This window comes from Silene latifolia, chromosome 6, assembly GCF_048544455.1.
Source record: "Silene latifolia isolate original U9 population chromosome 6, ASM4854445v1, whole genome shotgun sequence".
NCBI lineage: Eukaryota > Viridiplantae > Streptophyta > Magnoliopsida > Caryophyllales > Caryophyllaceae > Silene > Silene latifolia.
In genome coordinates this window covers 92,273,483-92,289,699 of record NC_133531.1, presented here as the reverse complement: position 1 = coordinate 92,289,699, position 16,217 = coordinate 92,273,483, and the positions used below count along the sequence as shown (strand labels likewise).

General features: G+C 37.1%; 2 protein-coding genes across 2 annotated transcripts; one reads left to right on the top strand and one right to left on the bottom strand.

The window, feature by feature from the left end:
* Positions 1-383: 383 nt before the first annotated feature.
* Positions 384-7,942, bottom strand: LOC141586985 (transcription factor bHLH140-like). Its single transcript, XM_074408394.1, has 6 exons — positions 7,693-7,942; positions 7,394-7,518; positions 3,768-4,717; positions 1,822-2,458; positions 1,321-1,491; positions 384-806 (listed from the first exon to the last, which is right to left on the bottom strand). The coding sequence occupies exons 1-6, from the start codon at positions 7,721-7,723 to the stop codon at positions 474-476; spliced, it is 2,247 nt and encodes a 748-aa protein (XP_074264495.1). The 5' UTR covers positions 7,724-7,942; the 3' UTR covers positions 384-473.
* A 4,120-nt stretch (positions 7,943-12,062) lies between these two features.
* LOC141586984 (receptor-like protein 7) lies at positions 12,063-15,783 on the top strand. Its single transcript, XM_074408393.1, has one exon. The coding sequence runs from the start codon at positions 12,267-12,269 to the stop codon at positions 15,666-15,668; it is 3,402 nt and encodes a 1,133-aa protein (XP_074264494.1). The 5' UTR covers positions 12,063-12,266; the 3' UTR covers positions 15,669-15,783.
* Positions 15,784-16,217: the final 434 nt, after the last annotated feature.

Genomic DNA, 16,217 nt, shown 5'->3' with positions numbered 1-16,217 from the left:
GAGTGCAGTAGTGCTATCGGGAAAGGGGTCTAGTTGCACTGTGAGCGTGTAATGGCAGAGGTCGTGTGAAGTTGGGGAAAGGCTTTTGGGGTGGGAGGGTTCTAGCATTCGGGGTACTTTGACCAGAATAAACCTCTTCCTTTAACCAATGCCCCTCCACAAATACTTGCAAATATGTACTAAACAGGGGGAAAAAAACTCAAATCTTAAGTAAAGAGTGGCAAAAATTATAGGACAAGCTCACACTATCTCACGTGTGGGCTTAGTGAACCGAAGGGACCGTATAAAAGAAACTTAAATTAGTCGAAGGTAACGTCAACCAGCCAATTTCGAGCTTTGTCTGTAAATGCACCTGACACTCGGTCTTTCAAAAAGACACCTCATTTAGTTTAAACATGAAACTTTTTACCAAAAAATCATGTTCGACACTTGTACGAGTGGCAAAGATCAGATATATACATTAAATATGCAACCTACGGAATGCAATTTGTTTTGGGTGATGCTTGTATAAGACGACCTTTTCGAAGTAGCTCAGTAGGGAAAGAGGCACGACATTGGCTAATGTGTGACTTGAGGCGAGGTATATTTGGGTGTGCGCTCTTGCACCGGTGGCATCGCAATTCTTTCAATAGAAGGCTCTCATCTCCTAGTGACGGCGTCCCAAACTTCTCAATCTCCTCAATCACATCAACCGCATCTCGAAAAAATTCAGTGTTAAAAGAGTTCCAGTGCTTCTTGTTCTTCAAAGACTCTGAATCGAAATCTTGACTGATAACATGAAGGTGCAATTGCCTCATAGACGGAACCTGATTTGTAGGACAAACAAATCAAAATTTAAAGCAATTTGTTTTTTATTTTCTTTATTATAACTTTCCTTTTGTTTTTTTTCCAAACGAAGATAAAATAACATGAGCTCTTTTCAGTTCTACAGAGATCAAGTAGCACAATAAAAAAAGGAAAGTTTTAAGGGTCCAGAAAAAGAACTACATGAGCTCTTTAGGTTTCTAGCTAAGGGTCGGTTCAGTTTGCGAAAATATAACTTTTAATGAAGAAAATAAATTTCAAGGGAAGTATTGTCAGTGGAGAATAGAGTTGCAAAAAAAATTGTTTTTCTAGCAAAAAATTAGCGTTGGCCTTGCCCGTAAAACAAACAGAAGGGTTCATACAAAGGTTTTTGTTTGCTTAATCAAAACAAAGCTAGATTAGCATTGGCACATAGCAGAAGTTAGAAGCATCAAATTGTGGAGATATGCATTACTCAATTGTTAATGCGACTCCCTGGTGTGGAAAAGAAATATAACAAGTGAGAGAATAGCATACCGAATGAAATCCAAGGCGGAAAATTAAAGACTCGTCTTCCTGTAAGAACCTCTCGACCCACCCCATTCCTACTTTATGCATCATTTCTAATAAAACAAGGTGCTCCTTGCAAACATCTCTGATGCCATCCAGACCATTGGCACGTGCAATTACAAGAATGTGCTTTTTTGCCTATCAGTAGATGTTAAAATCTTAGTATCAAATAAAAACGGAAGAAAAAAGGAAAAAAAAAAAGGTAACAGACTAACAGCAAAGAACCATAGCACAAAATGAACAAATACTCCGTAAGGACTTCATTCCACATTTAACGTCCTCGTTTAACTTTGGTCAAGTCAAATTTGACCTTTAGAGGCTTTGGTGTATTCAAATATATATAGAGATGCCTTATAATGTGTCATTTTTTATTTATCAAAACAACTATTTTCATATTAAGAGGGTTATTGTATAATGTTTGTGATGGAGGAGTAAGTAATTAATGAGAAGGAAAGGAGTCAATTGTACCTTTGGGTAAGCATCATTTATCACAACAACATCAGCGGTTGTCTCCAAAACATCCTTCTCATGCTTCTGCGGATTCATTGCTATGTTGTACAGAGCTAGAGCCCAAGACGCCCAAGCCTTAGATGTACTAGTATTTTTTTTCACTTTATCTAGTTGCTGCATCTCCTTTCTGACATCAGCTAGGTCACAATCAATTTCATATTTTAGTCCCTTGTGCTTTTTATTTCTCTCATTGCTACATCCATCCTCGTCCTTTATCTTCTGATCAGAGGACATATTATCCGATTGCTTTAGGTGGGTTTTCCCACTCCCTCGTTCTGTTGCCATTGTCTGAGACTTAAGAATGGTTCTAAAACCTTCAAAAAGAGATGAGTAAGCCTCTCGGAGGATTTTACAGCCTTCATCGTAGTTATTATTCAAACAGTTTGGTCTTTCTGGATTCATGTTTGGTCCAAGAACATGAATGACATGAGTTACTGCTTCTCTTTTAAATAAAGGTGAAATAGAAGGAAGTGGAACAACAATGGCCTTTCCGGGAGATAGAGACTTGGCTCTTTCTTTAGTGGCAATCTCTAGACTTGGACCTGCAGCATTAAATATGGCAGCATTCACACCCCCTCCTCCTGGTCTTAATCGCCTGCAGTTCAGTTAGCAGCAATTGATTATTGCAAGTATGCAACAAATAAAGAAACTTATTTGTAAAGAAGACGACCACCATTACAAACAACATTAGCCTAGTGCCTTACCCACTACGGAGTAGTAAACAACACGCATAGGCATAATGAAAATTTTGTCAAATGACTGCTACTCCACAAGAAAGAGAAGTATACTTAGTTTAGTGAGCCTTCAACAAATCCAAAACCAAAATTTAGTGTCATTGGCTCCATTGAAGATGAAAAGGCAGATGACAAACCATTATCAAAACAAAATTGCAGATTGTACAGTAAAGTACGGAAAGCATGCAAAAAATGTCAGTGACATAGAGTTGATCAAATAACAAGGTACACAGCTGACCACCATACTCACATGACAATCAAATATATAACAATCTTTGGCACTTTAAGCAAGAAAACTCAGAGACTAGTGTGATCAGATATATTTCACGCGAAACTTGCCTCACAATTAATGACAGTTCCAGACTTCCAGGTAGTGTTCAGAATGATATACTTCCTCCCTTCAAATCCAAACACAATGGGCCTTTTTGTGAGAGGGATTTTGGACTTTATGAGATGTTTGGATTTGAAAGAAGAGAGTACATTTTATTTTCAAATTTCAAAAGGCCCATTTCAGAAGATAGGGATAGAAGAAGTAATACTTCACCATCAGAGCACGGAAATAAATAAATATATATAAGCTTAAACAAAAAACTACTCCGTAGTTTGCTGCAAGTGTACCCAGACAAGACTTATAATTTAAATTCAGACTATTACAGGATTAAATTGGATAAGCCAAAATATTTCCTAATGGACAGACTCTATGCAAGATACATTTAATCTCTTCTCGAGTTTCATCCAGCCTTAACCAGCTTATTCCAAAATCCATGAAGAAAACATTCAGACCTTGCCATCTTAAAATCAGGAGCAGGAATATGGTGGGTTTAACAAGTACTCCCTCCGTCCCAGCCAATTGTTTATCTATTCTATTTTAGGGTGTCTCAGTCCATTGTTTACCTTTCTTTTTTAGGAATGCATTTGATGGGTAATTTGATCCTCCACACTCAATTTGGTCCACTTGTCATCTAATAATTGGTCCACTCCTATTTCCTTGGTCTTTGTGCCATAAACAAATGACCAGTACGGAGGGAGTATATTAGAAAATTCAAATATGGTCTCTTTCGCCTAGGAGTGGTGTCATTTTTTTTTTTTTGAATGTTCACTACTTCTACGAGTAGTCATGTGCTCGTGTCTGTCATAAAAAAAGTAAACATCATATAAAACAGGACTTACCAATTAGCAGCGTTAGCTATGACATTACAGCGTAAACCTCCTTTAGAATATAGGCAGGTAATATCTCCCACAAATGTGAAAAACTTATTTGGGTCAATATTTCGTTCTGCAACTTTGGCCTTAACCAAGGACAAGATTCTTGAATGATGAGTCAAATCTATCATCACAAGCCTTGCATTTCCAAGTTTTTTGATGTATTCCTCTACTTTCTCAACAATGATATCAGAAGCCTTCTCAATGTCAAACTGAAAGCCATCTGTTGAAATTGAGGGGAAAGCTAAGGTGGGAGCCGCAGTTAACGCAGAAGTGTCACAAGCAGATTCAAACTTGATATGCTCGCCCTTCGTTTGCTCATCTTTAGCACGTCCAGACAAATCAGGTATAGGCACTTCATTGCAGGTCTGTTTTTCTTTAATAGATTGACAAGAGGAAGAGCTCGGGGTGTTACTTGAACTAGAGACCACGTTGGTAGGAGGATCTACTTTCTTTAGGAATTTCATTATACCAACCTGCTTCTTGGTATCTGGGCTCTTCAGCCCATAACAACCTGATGGTAGGGTATCCGATGGCCCAAGCAAGCTATATGTTGTGACGGCTTCTTGAACATCATGCTCAGTCTGACAGATGGTTATTCGAGAAAATCCCTCACTAAGCTTTGGTAATTCCTTCTTTTGCAGCATTCTATTCACAACAGCAGCTGCTTTTCCACCCTGCAAATTGCCTTCATGACCAGTGCGCTTCACGGACCTTGAGATACAAAGCTTAGCTGGCAGATCAAGCACTACAACATGCACGCCTACGTCAGAGCTACCAAGCTTGACAAACTCAGTACGTTGTTCTCTATCCAGATTGCATCTGTCAATGAATACACTTTTGTTCTCTTTCAACGCTACAGCTGCATTGCTTAAGCATTGGACTTTGGTTCCAGATTTACCATTGTTAATATTATCCTGAAATTTGCCGAAAGAAGTGAGAAATATGAAAAATCCTCAAGTTCTCCCGAGGTTTCATTACCAAATCACAGTTAACTTATTTTACTAACTCATAAACATAATATCAAACTAAGTACAATAATCCCTAATTCCAACACCATCATACATGCTCATAAATCAAGTTTATAGGAACGCTATTGTGGTGGCAAATACACCAAGCTTAAACTTCATTAGTACCAAGTTAGATGGAATGCAGGAAAACTAAGGTAACATAATTTGTATCCGAGTTTCTATCCGACAAATTTACTACTCCATAGCCAGGTAAGTGAACCCGCTCAACCCCTAGCAAATTGCGAATTGGTTTAAGTATATTCTATCACGGTGCTTCTTTAGACACGCTATTAAGAGCGTGTGATTTCATGTGGCGTATTCATATTAAATTCAATATTCAACAAATTTACTTCCTATCATATGAAAAAACTGGAAGTGAGACAAGCGAAACAGACCAACTCTCGACTAGAATTAGGCATATTGCCATAGAGTAAGGATACATCTTGCTGGGACGCTAAAGTGAGCAAGCCATAACGGCCAACCGTGAATGCTATAAAGTTTTGAGGAGTTGCATGAGACCAAGAGTAATGAGAACTATGAAAAGTCAAAGAGGCTAGCAACAAAAAAAGGCAGGTGGGTGATGCGAAGGCAAAAGTCAGTCAAGAATAGTATGCAATATTGGATATGAAGTAAGTAGAAAAAATATCTATAAACTTTCCCATACGAGAGATAGAAAGACAAGAGATTAATGAAGAGTTAAATGAGTGAATGATATTGACCAAATGGTTTTGGTTTGGAATAATGAAATAAAGGATAGATGGAGGTCATACTTTGATATCTTATTCAATGGCCATCAAGAACAAGATGTTGGGGATGTATACATACCTTCAACTATGGTTAATCAGTTATAGGCAGAGTTTAAGAAAGTGAAGACAATATAGCATTGAAGAAGATGAGGTTGAACAAGGCAGAAAGACCGGATGACATACGTATTGAAGCTTGGAGGTGTTTGGGGGAAGAGAGGAATAGAATGGGTAACCATGCTCTTCAACAAGATTTAGTGGTGCAACAAGATGCCGTCCGTGTAGAGGAAGGGTACTCTTTATAGCTTTGCATAACAGCATAAGTACAAGGTGGTGTTCATGATTGCTCCAATTATCCGGGAGTTAAACTACTAGGTCATACTGTGAAATTAGGCGAGCGGGTGACTGAGCAAATGCTTAAGAAATGTGTAAACATCTCGGATAACCAATTGAGATTTTGCTTAGGAAATCGGCTAGGGAGTCAATTTATTGGATGAGAGAAGATGATAGAACACTATCGAGATAAGAAAAAAGACTTACATATGGTTTTATCACTGATTTAGAGAAGGCATATGATAGAGGACCAAGAGAAGTGTTTTGCTAAAAAGGGTGTATCACAAAATACATTGATCTCATAAAGAACATGTGTAAGGGAGCTCTAAAAGTGTACGAACTAACGTTGGGAGGAGATAAGAATTTCCTATTAAAATTAGGGTGCATCAAAGCACTGCCATAGTCCTTTTCTCTTTGCTAGAGTCATGGATGAGCTTACAAGGGCAATTCAGGACGACATTTCTTGACATATTTTCACTTATTTATTTAAAAATATTGATAGTTTTGGTATCTATTTTTTATACAAAGATAAATGGTTTTCTTGTTTTATACTTATAAGTCAATACACTTTTTATTATGATCTCGCTCACTTTCTTCTTTTCCTTTTTCTCTCGTTTGTATTTTAGTTGTGCAACCGGTATGTGACGGTTTCAAAGGATGATTATGATTTATGTCAACTGACCCAAATCATTTTAGGATTGGCTCTTTTGTTGCTGTTGTTGTATCTGAAAAATTGGAAATGTATAGTTTCATTTAAACTAGTACGGAGTATTGTCTTTGATAGAGCTCACTAATCACTGGAGGGGTTGCATTAAACTGTGAACTCACTAGTCCCTACACTACTCAGTACTCACTATAGGTATAAGAAGAAAAACAACTCGAAAACCTCCTTCATGCAACTATCCTTTTGCAAACACAGTCAAGCACTAGTGCATTACAATCTTATATTCATCGCTCTCCTTCAAATTGCTATGTTACTTCCAATATAATTATCTTAGAACTTTAAAACCCAACAAAAACCATTAAGTTGATTTTACAACTTAACCAAATGCTTAAAATTGGAACAAACACCTTCCGCGATCTTTAATCAAATTGTACTACTTCACCTACTTGCTAAACCACAACTCTAATCATAAACACTCATTTTCATCGCCTGCAGAGGCCTTCTTCGTATCGGGTACTCAGTAGTTGATAGTGGCAATGATAACCACTAATCAAATCTTATTACCACCTAGATATGTGTCATCTGATATCGAGAGGTAATGAAAATTGACAGGTGCTGAAACAAACAAATGATTCGAATTTGTACAGGAATTAAAAAGTAAGATTGGAAATATTAGCACTTGTGTTTTTTTCTTTGTTTTCACTTTCAAAAACAAACGATTTTTCTAACATGTGCCCTAAGGAGCACAATTCCTTATTTGATAGAAGTACTACGTAACTAACAAGTGAAGAGGCGGTTTCCAAATAACCCACTATTAGACTGAGAAAGGGAAGAGAAGGAGACCTGGCAAATGCGAACCCAAGGACGAGAGGAAGCAGACATGACATGATCGCAGAAGGTGGACTTGCCACTACCCGGTGCACCCATCATTATCACCACCAATGTTTTCCCCTTTTTCTCATCTTCTCCTTCATTTTTATCAACATTCGCATACCAAATTCAATCCCACAGTTGATATATTAAAATTGTAATGCGAAGCAGTCAAACTAATTAGGGAAACAAATTGATGTTTATAGAAATGCAAGTTCTACAACTACGCCGTATAATTGAAGGAAATAGAAAGGTGGGCATGTTAATATTACCTTTTTTAGACATTGAATCATCATTTTCCATTTCTTTCTCCACTCTTTCAATTTTGATACATGAATGAATGAATTACCTGCGTTTTCTGGGTTTTATTTACACACACACTCAATATCTGTTCTGGGTTATAGACTTCTAGTCATAATAACTCATTTTTCGTCTTGTACATGTATTTTAGGGGAAACGAAGGGTTTTTCTACTTGTTATTTTTTCAAAATTGTTGGAAGACGAGTAGAAGAATTAAGCATTACCTCAAACCTTGTAGTTTTTGAACATATACACATTTTTCTAAGCATATTATCATTTATAAATATAGTTTTTGAGTAATATTATATTTTTTTAGTGTAATGTTTTAGTAAATGTGGTCAAAAATTTTTATACTAAAGCAGAATTCAAAAACGTTAAAATAAAACTCGGAAAATAAACAATAAAAGGTACTACCTCAGATGTATAGTCTATGAACTGTTGGAAGACCGCTCCATCTTACTCATCCCGTCTTTAATATTCATCTCACTTTCCAATTTTGTCTTTCTTTTTACAATATCTTTGTAACATTATTCTTTATCGTTTGATCGAAAATGGTTGATGCTGACTCATTTTACAATTATCTCTTTATTCGTACAATAATGAAAGAAACCGATTTCAAAACGATTGGAATGCCGCACAACATTATAGATTTATAGTTATGATAACGGCGAGGGAAACGGTTTTGTAGACGGTAATACTTATACTGGTGAATAAAATTACGATGAAGAACCGGAAAACACGGAAAATGAAGACGAGGAGGTATTAATTGATTTTCATTAACTTTTCAATTTTTTTTTAAACTATTTCCATAAAATTGGTATTCAGGCCAGATTCATGTGAAAACTCAGGCCAAGTAGGTTGAAATATACGAATGAACCCAGATTCAAACGTGTAAATCACACGAAATGGCCCAAGACTATTCGTGGGAAATACACGAATAAGCCAAGACCCAAACGTGTAATTCACGCGAATGGACCCATGTCATTTCGTGTGATCTTCAACTCCAAGAATGAGCCCATATATCACACGTTTTAGCCTGGGTTTTTTCGTGATTTTCACATGAATGAACTTTTAAATTATTTCTTTTGTTTTTTTTTTAATTTGCATAACATAATTTAATTAGGAAAATTTTGAAGGAGCCGGTGAAGTTTACAATGATAATTTTGTATTTGAATATTTGTTTAAAACATTTGAGGAAGCAGTCGATCATTGCGATGAAGTTGCTTATGGGTTAGGGTTTCATGTGGTAAAGGCCAAGTATTACATGGAAAAAAGTCATCTGTATAAATTTATCACTTGTGAGCGGTATGGGCCTACAAAAATAAATTATTATGAGACAAATTCAGCCAAAAAAAATTCGATTAGTAAAAGTTTGAAACCAGCGTTACGCACCCCAATCTCACAATCCTGAGTCGCCTATGCTTACAACATACTCTCGTGATTTTTTTTGGCGCAAATCATCTTGTTTAATCTGAATTTGAGTCGAGTAGGATTATTAGGATGGTAAATCTGTCCCTCATGAGTTAACAATGTTATATTATGGGGTAGGATTATTAGGATGGTAAACTTCTCCCTCATGAGTTTTACAAATCCTTTTTTTTTTTACCAGGGAACCGCGACCGCTACCATTGGTTCACGTTATATACATTGGGTAAACCCCGGGTATACGTGATAACTTGCAAACAACGTATACCAGGTAAGAGATCTGATGGTGATAGACTCGAAGTCTAGGAGGCATAAACTCAGACCGTTAAATACTCCACGAGATTGCTCTTGTGGAGGCTTGAATCGGTGTCTCCTGGAAATTTAACCAAAGTCTTAACCCTTAAACTCCACTCTGGCGAACGAATACAAGATCTTTAATTAAGCTAAAACGATTCCTTCCTAATATACTCATGTAAATTATTTAAACAGAGTATCATTTCCTCAATTAACAGCAATTCTCATTTCAGACGGGTATTTGTGATTATTTTTGTGGTAAATGTGACCATTGTAAAATGTTTTGGTTAGGATTACGGCTACAAATTGTTGTTTTGTTACCTTTTATCAAAATGAGATAACATTTACTTGTAAAAGGGTTAGATATGTCCTTTTAAAAATTTCGGATGGTCTTAAAAGAAGACTTGCTGTGAACTAAATATATTAACATTGACTAAAGAAATATGTATTGTACTACTCCCTCCCATTCAGACCAAAGGTTACAGTCGTTTTATCACACTTGTCGAGACACGTTTTGTAACGTGCATATCTTTAGTTACACATTATTAAAAATTATAAAAATTTGATATTCTTATAGCATTCATGACGATAAATCAAACAAAGTCTCACATGACTATATTTTGTCTTATAGATTAAGAATAATATCAAAGATTCCCTACGACCGTAAATAGTGCCAAAAAGCAAGTGTAACCATTGGTTTGGATTGGAGGGAGTAACATTTAGGCATTTAATAGCTCGGCCCCACCAGATAATGTATTTACTTTGCTTTTTCACATTTTCAAACGCGTATTTTACGCGTTAAATATCGTTACCTACGTATTTAACAAAAAATAAATATTTTTAATATAATTGTAAAGATGAATCAAACAAAATCTCACATAAATATATTTTCAATTATCTATTGAGAAAAAATTAAAATTAAATACTCATTTATAAATAATGTTCAAAATAAAGTGTGATAGAGTTGGGTTAAATGGAGGAAGAGCACAAATAGGATTAGCTGCCAAATTTGGAAATTTCTGGCACAAAAGTTGATATTCTTAAGTTCAACCAAGTCACTGAAAGACCCACTAAATAAATAAGCCGATCGGCCGACAAAAAGACGCGGCTAATTCGACATTTTGTGGTTCCCTCATACAATGCGTCGTTTACTTTGACGGTTCTTAAATTATTCTGACTTTCCATTCACAAACGTGAAACTACTTTACCTTCATCTAAACTTACTGGTAATTATGAGATAAAATTCATACGGAGTATAAATTTTGAGATAAGACTGGCTAAATATTGTAAAATATTAAATAGATTAAATTAATTGGATTGAGTATAGACAGTGCACAAATTCTCATTGAAGACATGACATATCCGTCACAAGCTGAAGACGGATACCATTTTACCTCACAATGTACCCACTTTTTCTCTCTCTGCAACACTATTCATGTGGTCCCCTTTCTCCACTAACCCATTTTGTTACCATTTTATCTCACAAAATATCCGTCACAAATGGTAACCCGTCACAAGGGAGACCAATTGTAGACAGTGTCAGTTACTCAGTTTAGATCGGGCCATTTCAGGTAAGTCATACATCTGTGATTTTGGATTTCGGTAACTTTCGGGTGATATGTGTCGGGTCACTTTCTAGCATGGGTTATTTTGGGCTCGGTCGTTCTCGGGTTAATGGCTAAAAAAACTATTTTGATTAAGAAATACTCCCTCTTATTCATTCACAAAGCATCTTGCTTATGACGGGCTAATCCCGTCACAAGCTGAAGACCTCTCACAAAAAGGGAGAGGGGACAAGGTGGGGCACCCCCATGTGCTTCCCTACTCACCTCTCATGGGTATTTTGTGAGAGGAAACGGTATCCGTCACAAGCTTGTGACGGATATTGCCGTCTTCAATGAGATTTTGTGATTCATAATAAGTCTCTCCATTTCTTTTTTTTCATTTATTCATATAAATCTTCCCCTTTCCTTATTTAGTAAAGTTTTATACTTATTTTAATCACCTCACCACAACAACAATACCCCACAATACTCATACTTTATCTTATTTTAATCACTTTACCCCACAACAATACTTATTTTAATCATATTACTCCACAATAATACATTTTCTCTCTTCAATTACCTTACACCACTATAATACTTTACAATAAAATAACCCTCCCCTTAATTTGCGTGCCCTTTTGAAAGGGGAGAGTTATTATGAATAGGAGGGAGTACTACGACTCAAAGTACTATTTTGCATTTCTAATTATTTATTAGAGCCGATGGTAACCAATAATTTTATTTTGACGTATATAACATTAATGACTTAATAATTGTCATTTCGTGTAATTTTAGGCCACTTTAAATCATTTCGGACCGGGTCGATAATGGGTTGGGTCTTTTCAGATCGAGTAATCTCGGGATGGGTTAACATGGGGTCAATCAAGGTTCAAATCGGGTCGAATAAATTTGGGTTTCGGGTCCAGCAAGTTCAGGTCGCTTTCGAATCTTGAGTCGGCCTTATCCAAAGTATTATCCAAAGTTTTCTTCAATTGCACAAAGTTATGAGATCAATGACCACTTCCCGGTTCATTAAAGTCTTAAATATTCCGCGTTCAACATTCTTGGATGACTCCCCTTTTTCAAGGCATAGAAAGTTGATATAGAGAGAGTAGTTGTGACATACTTTCCCAGTCAATTACAAGACCCATATCCAAAGTATTACTGAATACTCCATCAGTTTGAAACATAAGGAGCCAATTAAACTTAATCTCAAAACAATTTCCAAAACTAAAACCATTTATTACCCAGTTTGATGGTATATATGAAAACAGAATTCAATGAAAGTATCAGTTAATTATTGGCTATTTTGGATACCCTTTATCCAATTACTCACTTGCATCTCTACCCAGTTAGCTTCAAACATATGCCTTGATGATCAACGGTCATTGCTGTTACAACTTAGAAACAGCCTTAACTATACTATCTCCGAGCCCAACAGATTAACAACTTGGAATGAAACCCCAGATTGTTGTCAGTGGAAAGGTGTTCAATGCAACAGTTCATCAGGGCATGTTATTGGTCTTGATTTATGTGGCGAATCAATTTCCGGCACTTCTGATGATTTCCGTGCTTTGTTCAGACTTGGGTTCCTCAAAAGTCTGAATTTAGCAAACAATAGTTTCAACAGTCGACTATTTCCAACAGGGTTTGGTCAACTTACTGGCTTGACTTACCTGAATTTGTCCAAAGCTGGGTTTAGTGGTCAAATCCCGATAGAGATCTCGGGATTGGTTAACTTGGTCACTCTCGATCTTTCTAGTGGTTCTTACTGGTTTGGGTTATCTCCTCTGAAACTAGAAAACCCGAATCTAGGAGGGATAATCCGAAACTTCTCAAATCTCAGAGGATTGTATCTAAGTGGTGTGGTAATTTCGGAAAGTGGATCAGAATGGTGCAAGGCATTATCCAATTCAGTTCCTAATCTGCAATTTCTGAGCTTATCTAGCTGCAATCTTTCAGGTGGAATTGATCAATCCCTTGCAAAGTTACAATTCCTTTCAGAGATTCGGCTTGACCAGAACAATCTGGCAAATGTGGTACCTGATTTCATAGCCAACTTCAGAAATTTAACCTCGTTGACGCTAAGTAGCTGCCTGTTGAATGGAACATTTCCTCCGAAAATTCTGCAGTTGCCAACATTAATAAGCCTGGACTTATCATACAACAGTTTCCTCCATGGTACTCTGCCTGAATTTCCAGCAGGTGCGCCATTACAAAGGTTAGTGCTGAGCTTTACCAACTTTTCTGGGCGGTTGCCGGAATCTGTTGGGCATTTGTCGGAATTACAGAGCATCGAGTTACAGAACTGCAGTTTTAGTGGGTTGATCCCATCTTCATTTTCTAATATCAACCAACTTGAGTATGTGGATTTATCCTTTAACAATTTTTTGGGTCCAATTCCCTCATTTTCATCAGCAAAGAATCTAATATGCCTGCATCTTAGTAACAATAAACTGTCCGGTACGCTTGCCTCAACAAAATGGTCAAATCTCTCAAATTTGACTGATGTTGACGTGAGTGCCAACCATTTGCAAGGAAGCATTCCCATGGAAATATTTTCCTTACCTTCACTTCAGATGATGCAACTATCAGAAAATAGATTCAATGGGACACTCGGAGAATTACCAAACATGCAATCATCGATTCTAAATACTTTGGATTTGAGCAAGAACCACCTACAAGGTTCGTTACCAACCTCATTGTTTGGAATGAAAGCTCTTAAAATTTTGAAACTTTCCTCCAACAATTTCAGGGGAACTCTCAACTTGAATTTGATACGACAGCTCAAGAACTTGTCTTCTCTTGATCTTTCATTTAACAGCCTGTCAATTGAAGCAAACGCTACAATGGCTAAGGTTTCCTCCTTTCCCCAGTTGAGCACTCTAAAACTTGCTTCATGCAATTTAAGAGTGTTGCCCGATTTTCTGAAAAACCAGTCCATTCTACAATATCTTGACCTCTCAATCAATAGCATTAGGGGAGTGATGCCAAAATGGATATGGGGTGTTGGTAATGGGTCTCTTTCCTACTTAAACCTTTCCTGCAATAGCTTTACAGGACTTGAACAGCCTTCTTCTGACATATCAACTATAAATATCCTCGATATTCATGGCAACAAGATTCAAGGAGAAACTCCGAATCTGATATCCCCAAGGATGATTTATTTGGATTACTCCAACAATTATTTCACTTCCGTCAGTCGTAACATTGGTAATGTCATTCCATATGTTGCTTATGTTTCTCTCTCAGGTAACAACATATCTCATGATATACCCATATCATTATGCAATCTCACTAACCTTCAAGTTCTGGATTTGTCAGTCAATTCTCTGACAGGCAAAATTCCTCAGTGTGTACTCAGAATGACTTCGACACTTGATGTGCTGAATCTGAAGGAAAATGACCTTAATGGCACCTTATTCAATGAATTTCCAAAAGGATGCAGTTTAAGTACTCTCAGCATTGGTGACAACTCTCTTCAAGGACAAATTCCAAGATCACTGGCCAACTGCAAGCAGTTAGAGGTGTTAGACATCAGAGAAAATGGTTTCAGTGGCACCTTCCCTGACTCGTTAAGGAACTTGTCTAGGTTACGGGTACTTGTTCTAAGAGACAACAACTTTTATGGGTCAATATCATGTCCAGATAACAACATAACCTGGCCATTGCTGCAAATCATGGACCTATCTTTCAATAACTTTTATGGTGAGCTAAAGGCTCAATGTTTCTCGATATTCAAAGCACTGATGACTGTGGAACCTAACTCAGCTACCAGTCAGTTGCGTGTCCCTGTGCTGCCACTTAATGATGTTTACTACCAAGATATGGTTGAAGTAACCTCAAAGGGTGAACAGATCACCCTGCAGAAGATCTTGACACTTTACAAAGGCATTGATATATCTAGCAATAATTTTCATGGGGCAATACCAACAGCCATTGGAAATTTGATTACACTAGTATTCCTTAACATGTCGAATAATGCCTTGACGGGTCCTATACCACCTTCGATTGGAAATCTGAAGATGCTCGAAGCATTAGACCTCTCAAATAACAGTCTCAGTGGTATGATTCCCACACAAATAGCGAACCTGAACTTCCTTTCACTGTTAAATTTGTCCTACAACCAATTAACAGGAGAAATCCCAATCGGCAATCAGCTTCAAACGTTTGATTCAACCACTTACATTGGAAATCCAACATTATGTGGGCCCCCATTAAAGTTGAAATGTTCATCTTCATCGGAACCCTCAGAAACAGTGTCAATGCAAGCAAGAAAGATGAGTAGTGAATCGGGACTTGATTGGCAGCTCATACTAATTGGAGCTGGATTCGGCACAGGGGTTGCTTTAGTCACATCCCCTCTTATGTTTTGGAAAAAAGGGAGGAAGTGGCACGACAAACAAGTGGATAAACTAGTTTCAGTCATTTGTTCCGTTTGTGGGAGCGATCAAGCTACTCTAGACGACGATATCGACCAAGGTATTGGGCATCAACTGTTTGCTTTCACAAATTCCAGTTTTGAGGGCAATATGGAAGGTGTAGAAAACGGCACCCAGTTTTGTTTGTTCTGCTCTAAGCTTGATAATAGCAGAAGGAGGGTAATTCACAATAGTAGCTGCACTTGTCATAAATTACGAGTCATAGCATCAGCAGCTCTGTCCACATGTTTTTCAGAGTAATTACTTTTGTGGTTGAAGTTCCTGCTTCCTCTTTGTACGTGAATATATACAGTAACACGTCGTCAACCCCTTCGGTCAAGGGGGTTGTTCCGATTCGAGAATTATTTAGAATCAACCATTGTTTTCGTCTGCATTCTGCAATGTAAATCCAGAAATATGTGATACAAAAAAAACTTAAAAGGGTCAGTCAGGCATTTCATCAAACATGTTGTGTTCTACTTATATTAACAAAATAACAACACAAGAAACGCATCCTCCTCAAGCCATTTTGACATCATCCTGAAATTCAGAAAGGTATTAATGTAGCGAAACGACCCAGAAATCAATAATCATATCAACATTTTTCCGACGGACAAATTTGATGAAAATTTTCAGTTTTTCCCTCCTATCCTTTGGCTTACCAATTCATGGACTATACAACCAGTTGTATATGTTGTACGGTGTAGAATCTGAGCTTTGTGATAAAGTATATGAGCTTTATGTTAAAGAATATGAGCTTTATTAGAAAGTATTGAACTTATCCATTTACACATTAAAAACATGAACTTT

What these genes read in the sequence shown, in the direction of transcription:
- LOC141586985 (XM_074408394.1), bottom strand. Translation starts at nt 7,723, where the DNA reads ATGGAAAATGATGATTCAATGTCTAAAAAAG. An exon ending in ATAGCTAACGCTGCTAATTG is followed by an intron (nt 2,459 to 3,767) that starts GTAAGTCCTGTT and finishes ACTGAACTGCAG; the next exon opens with GCGATTAAGACCAGGAGGAG. An exon ending in TCCGCCTTGGATTTCATTCG is followed by an intron (nt 807 to 1,320) that starts GTATGCTATTCT and finishes CCTACAAATCAG; the next exon opens with GTTCCGTCTATGAGGCAATT.
- LOC141586984 (XM_074408393.1), top strand. Translation starts at nt 12,267, where the DNA reads ATGAAAGTATCAGTTAATTATTGGCTATTTTGGATACCCTTTATCCAA.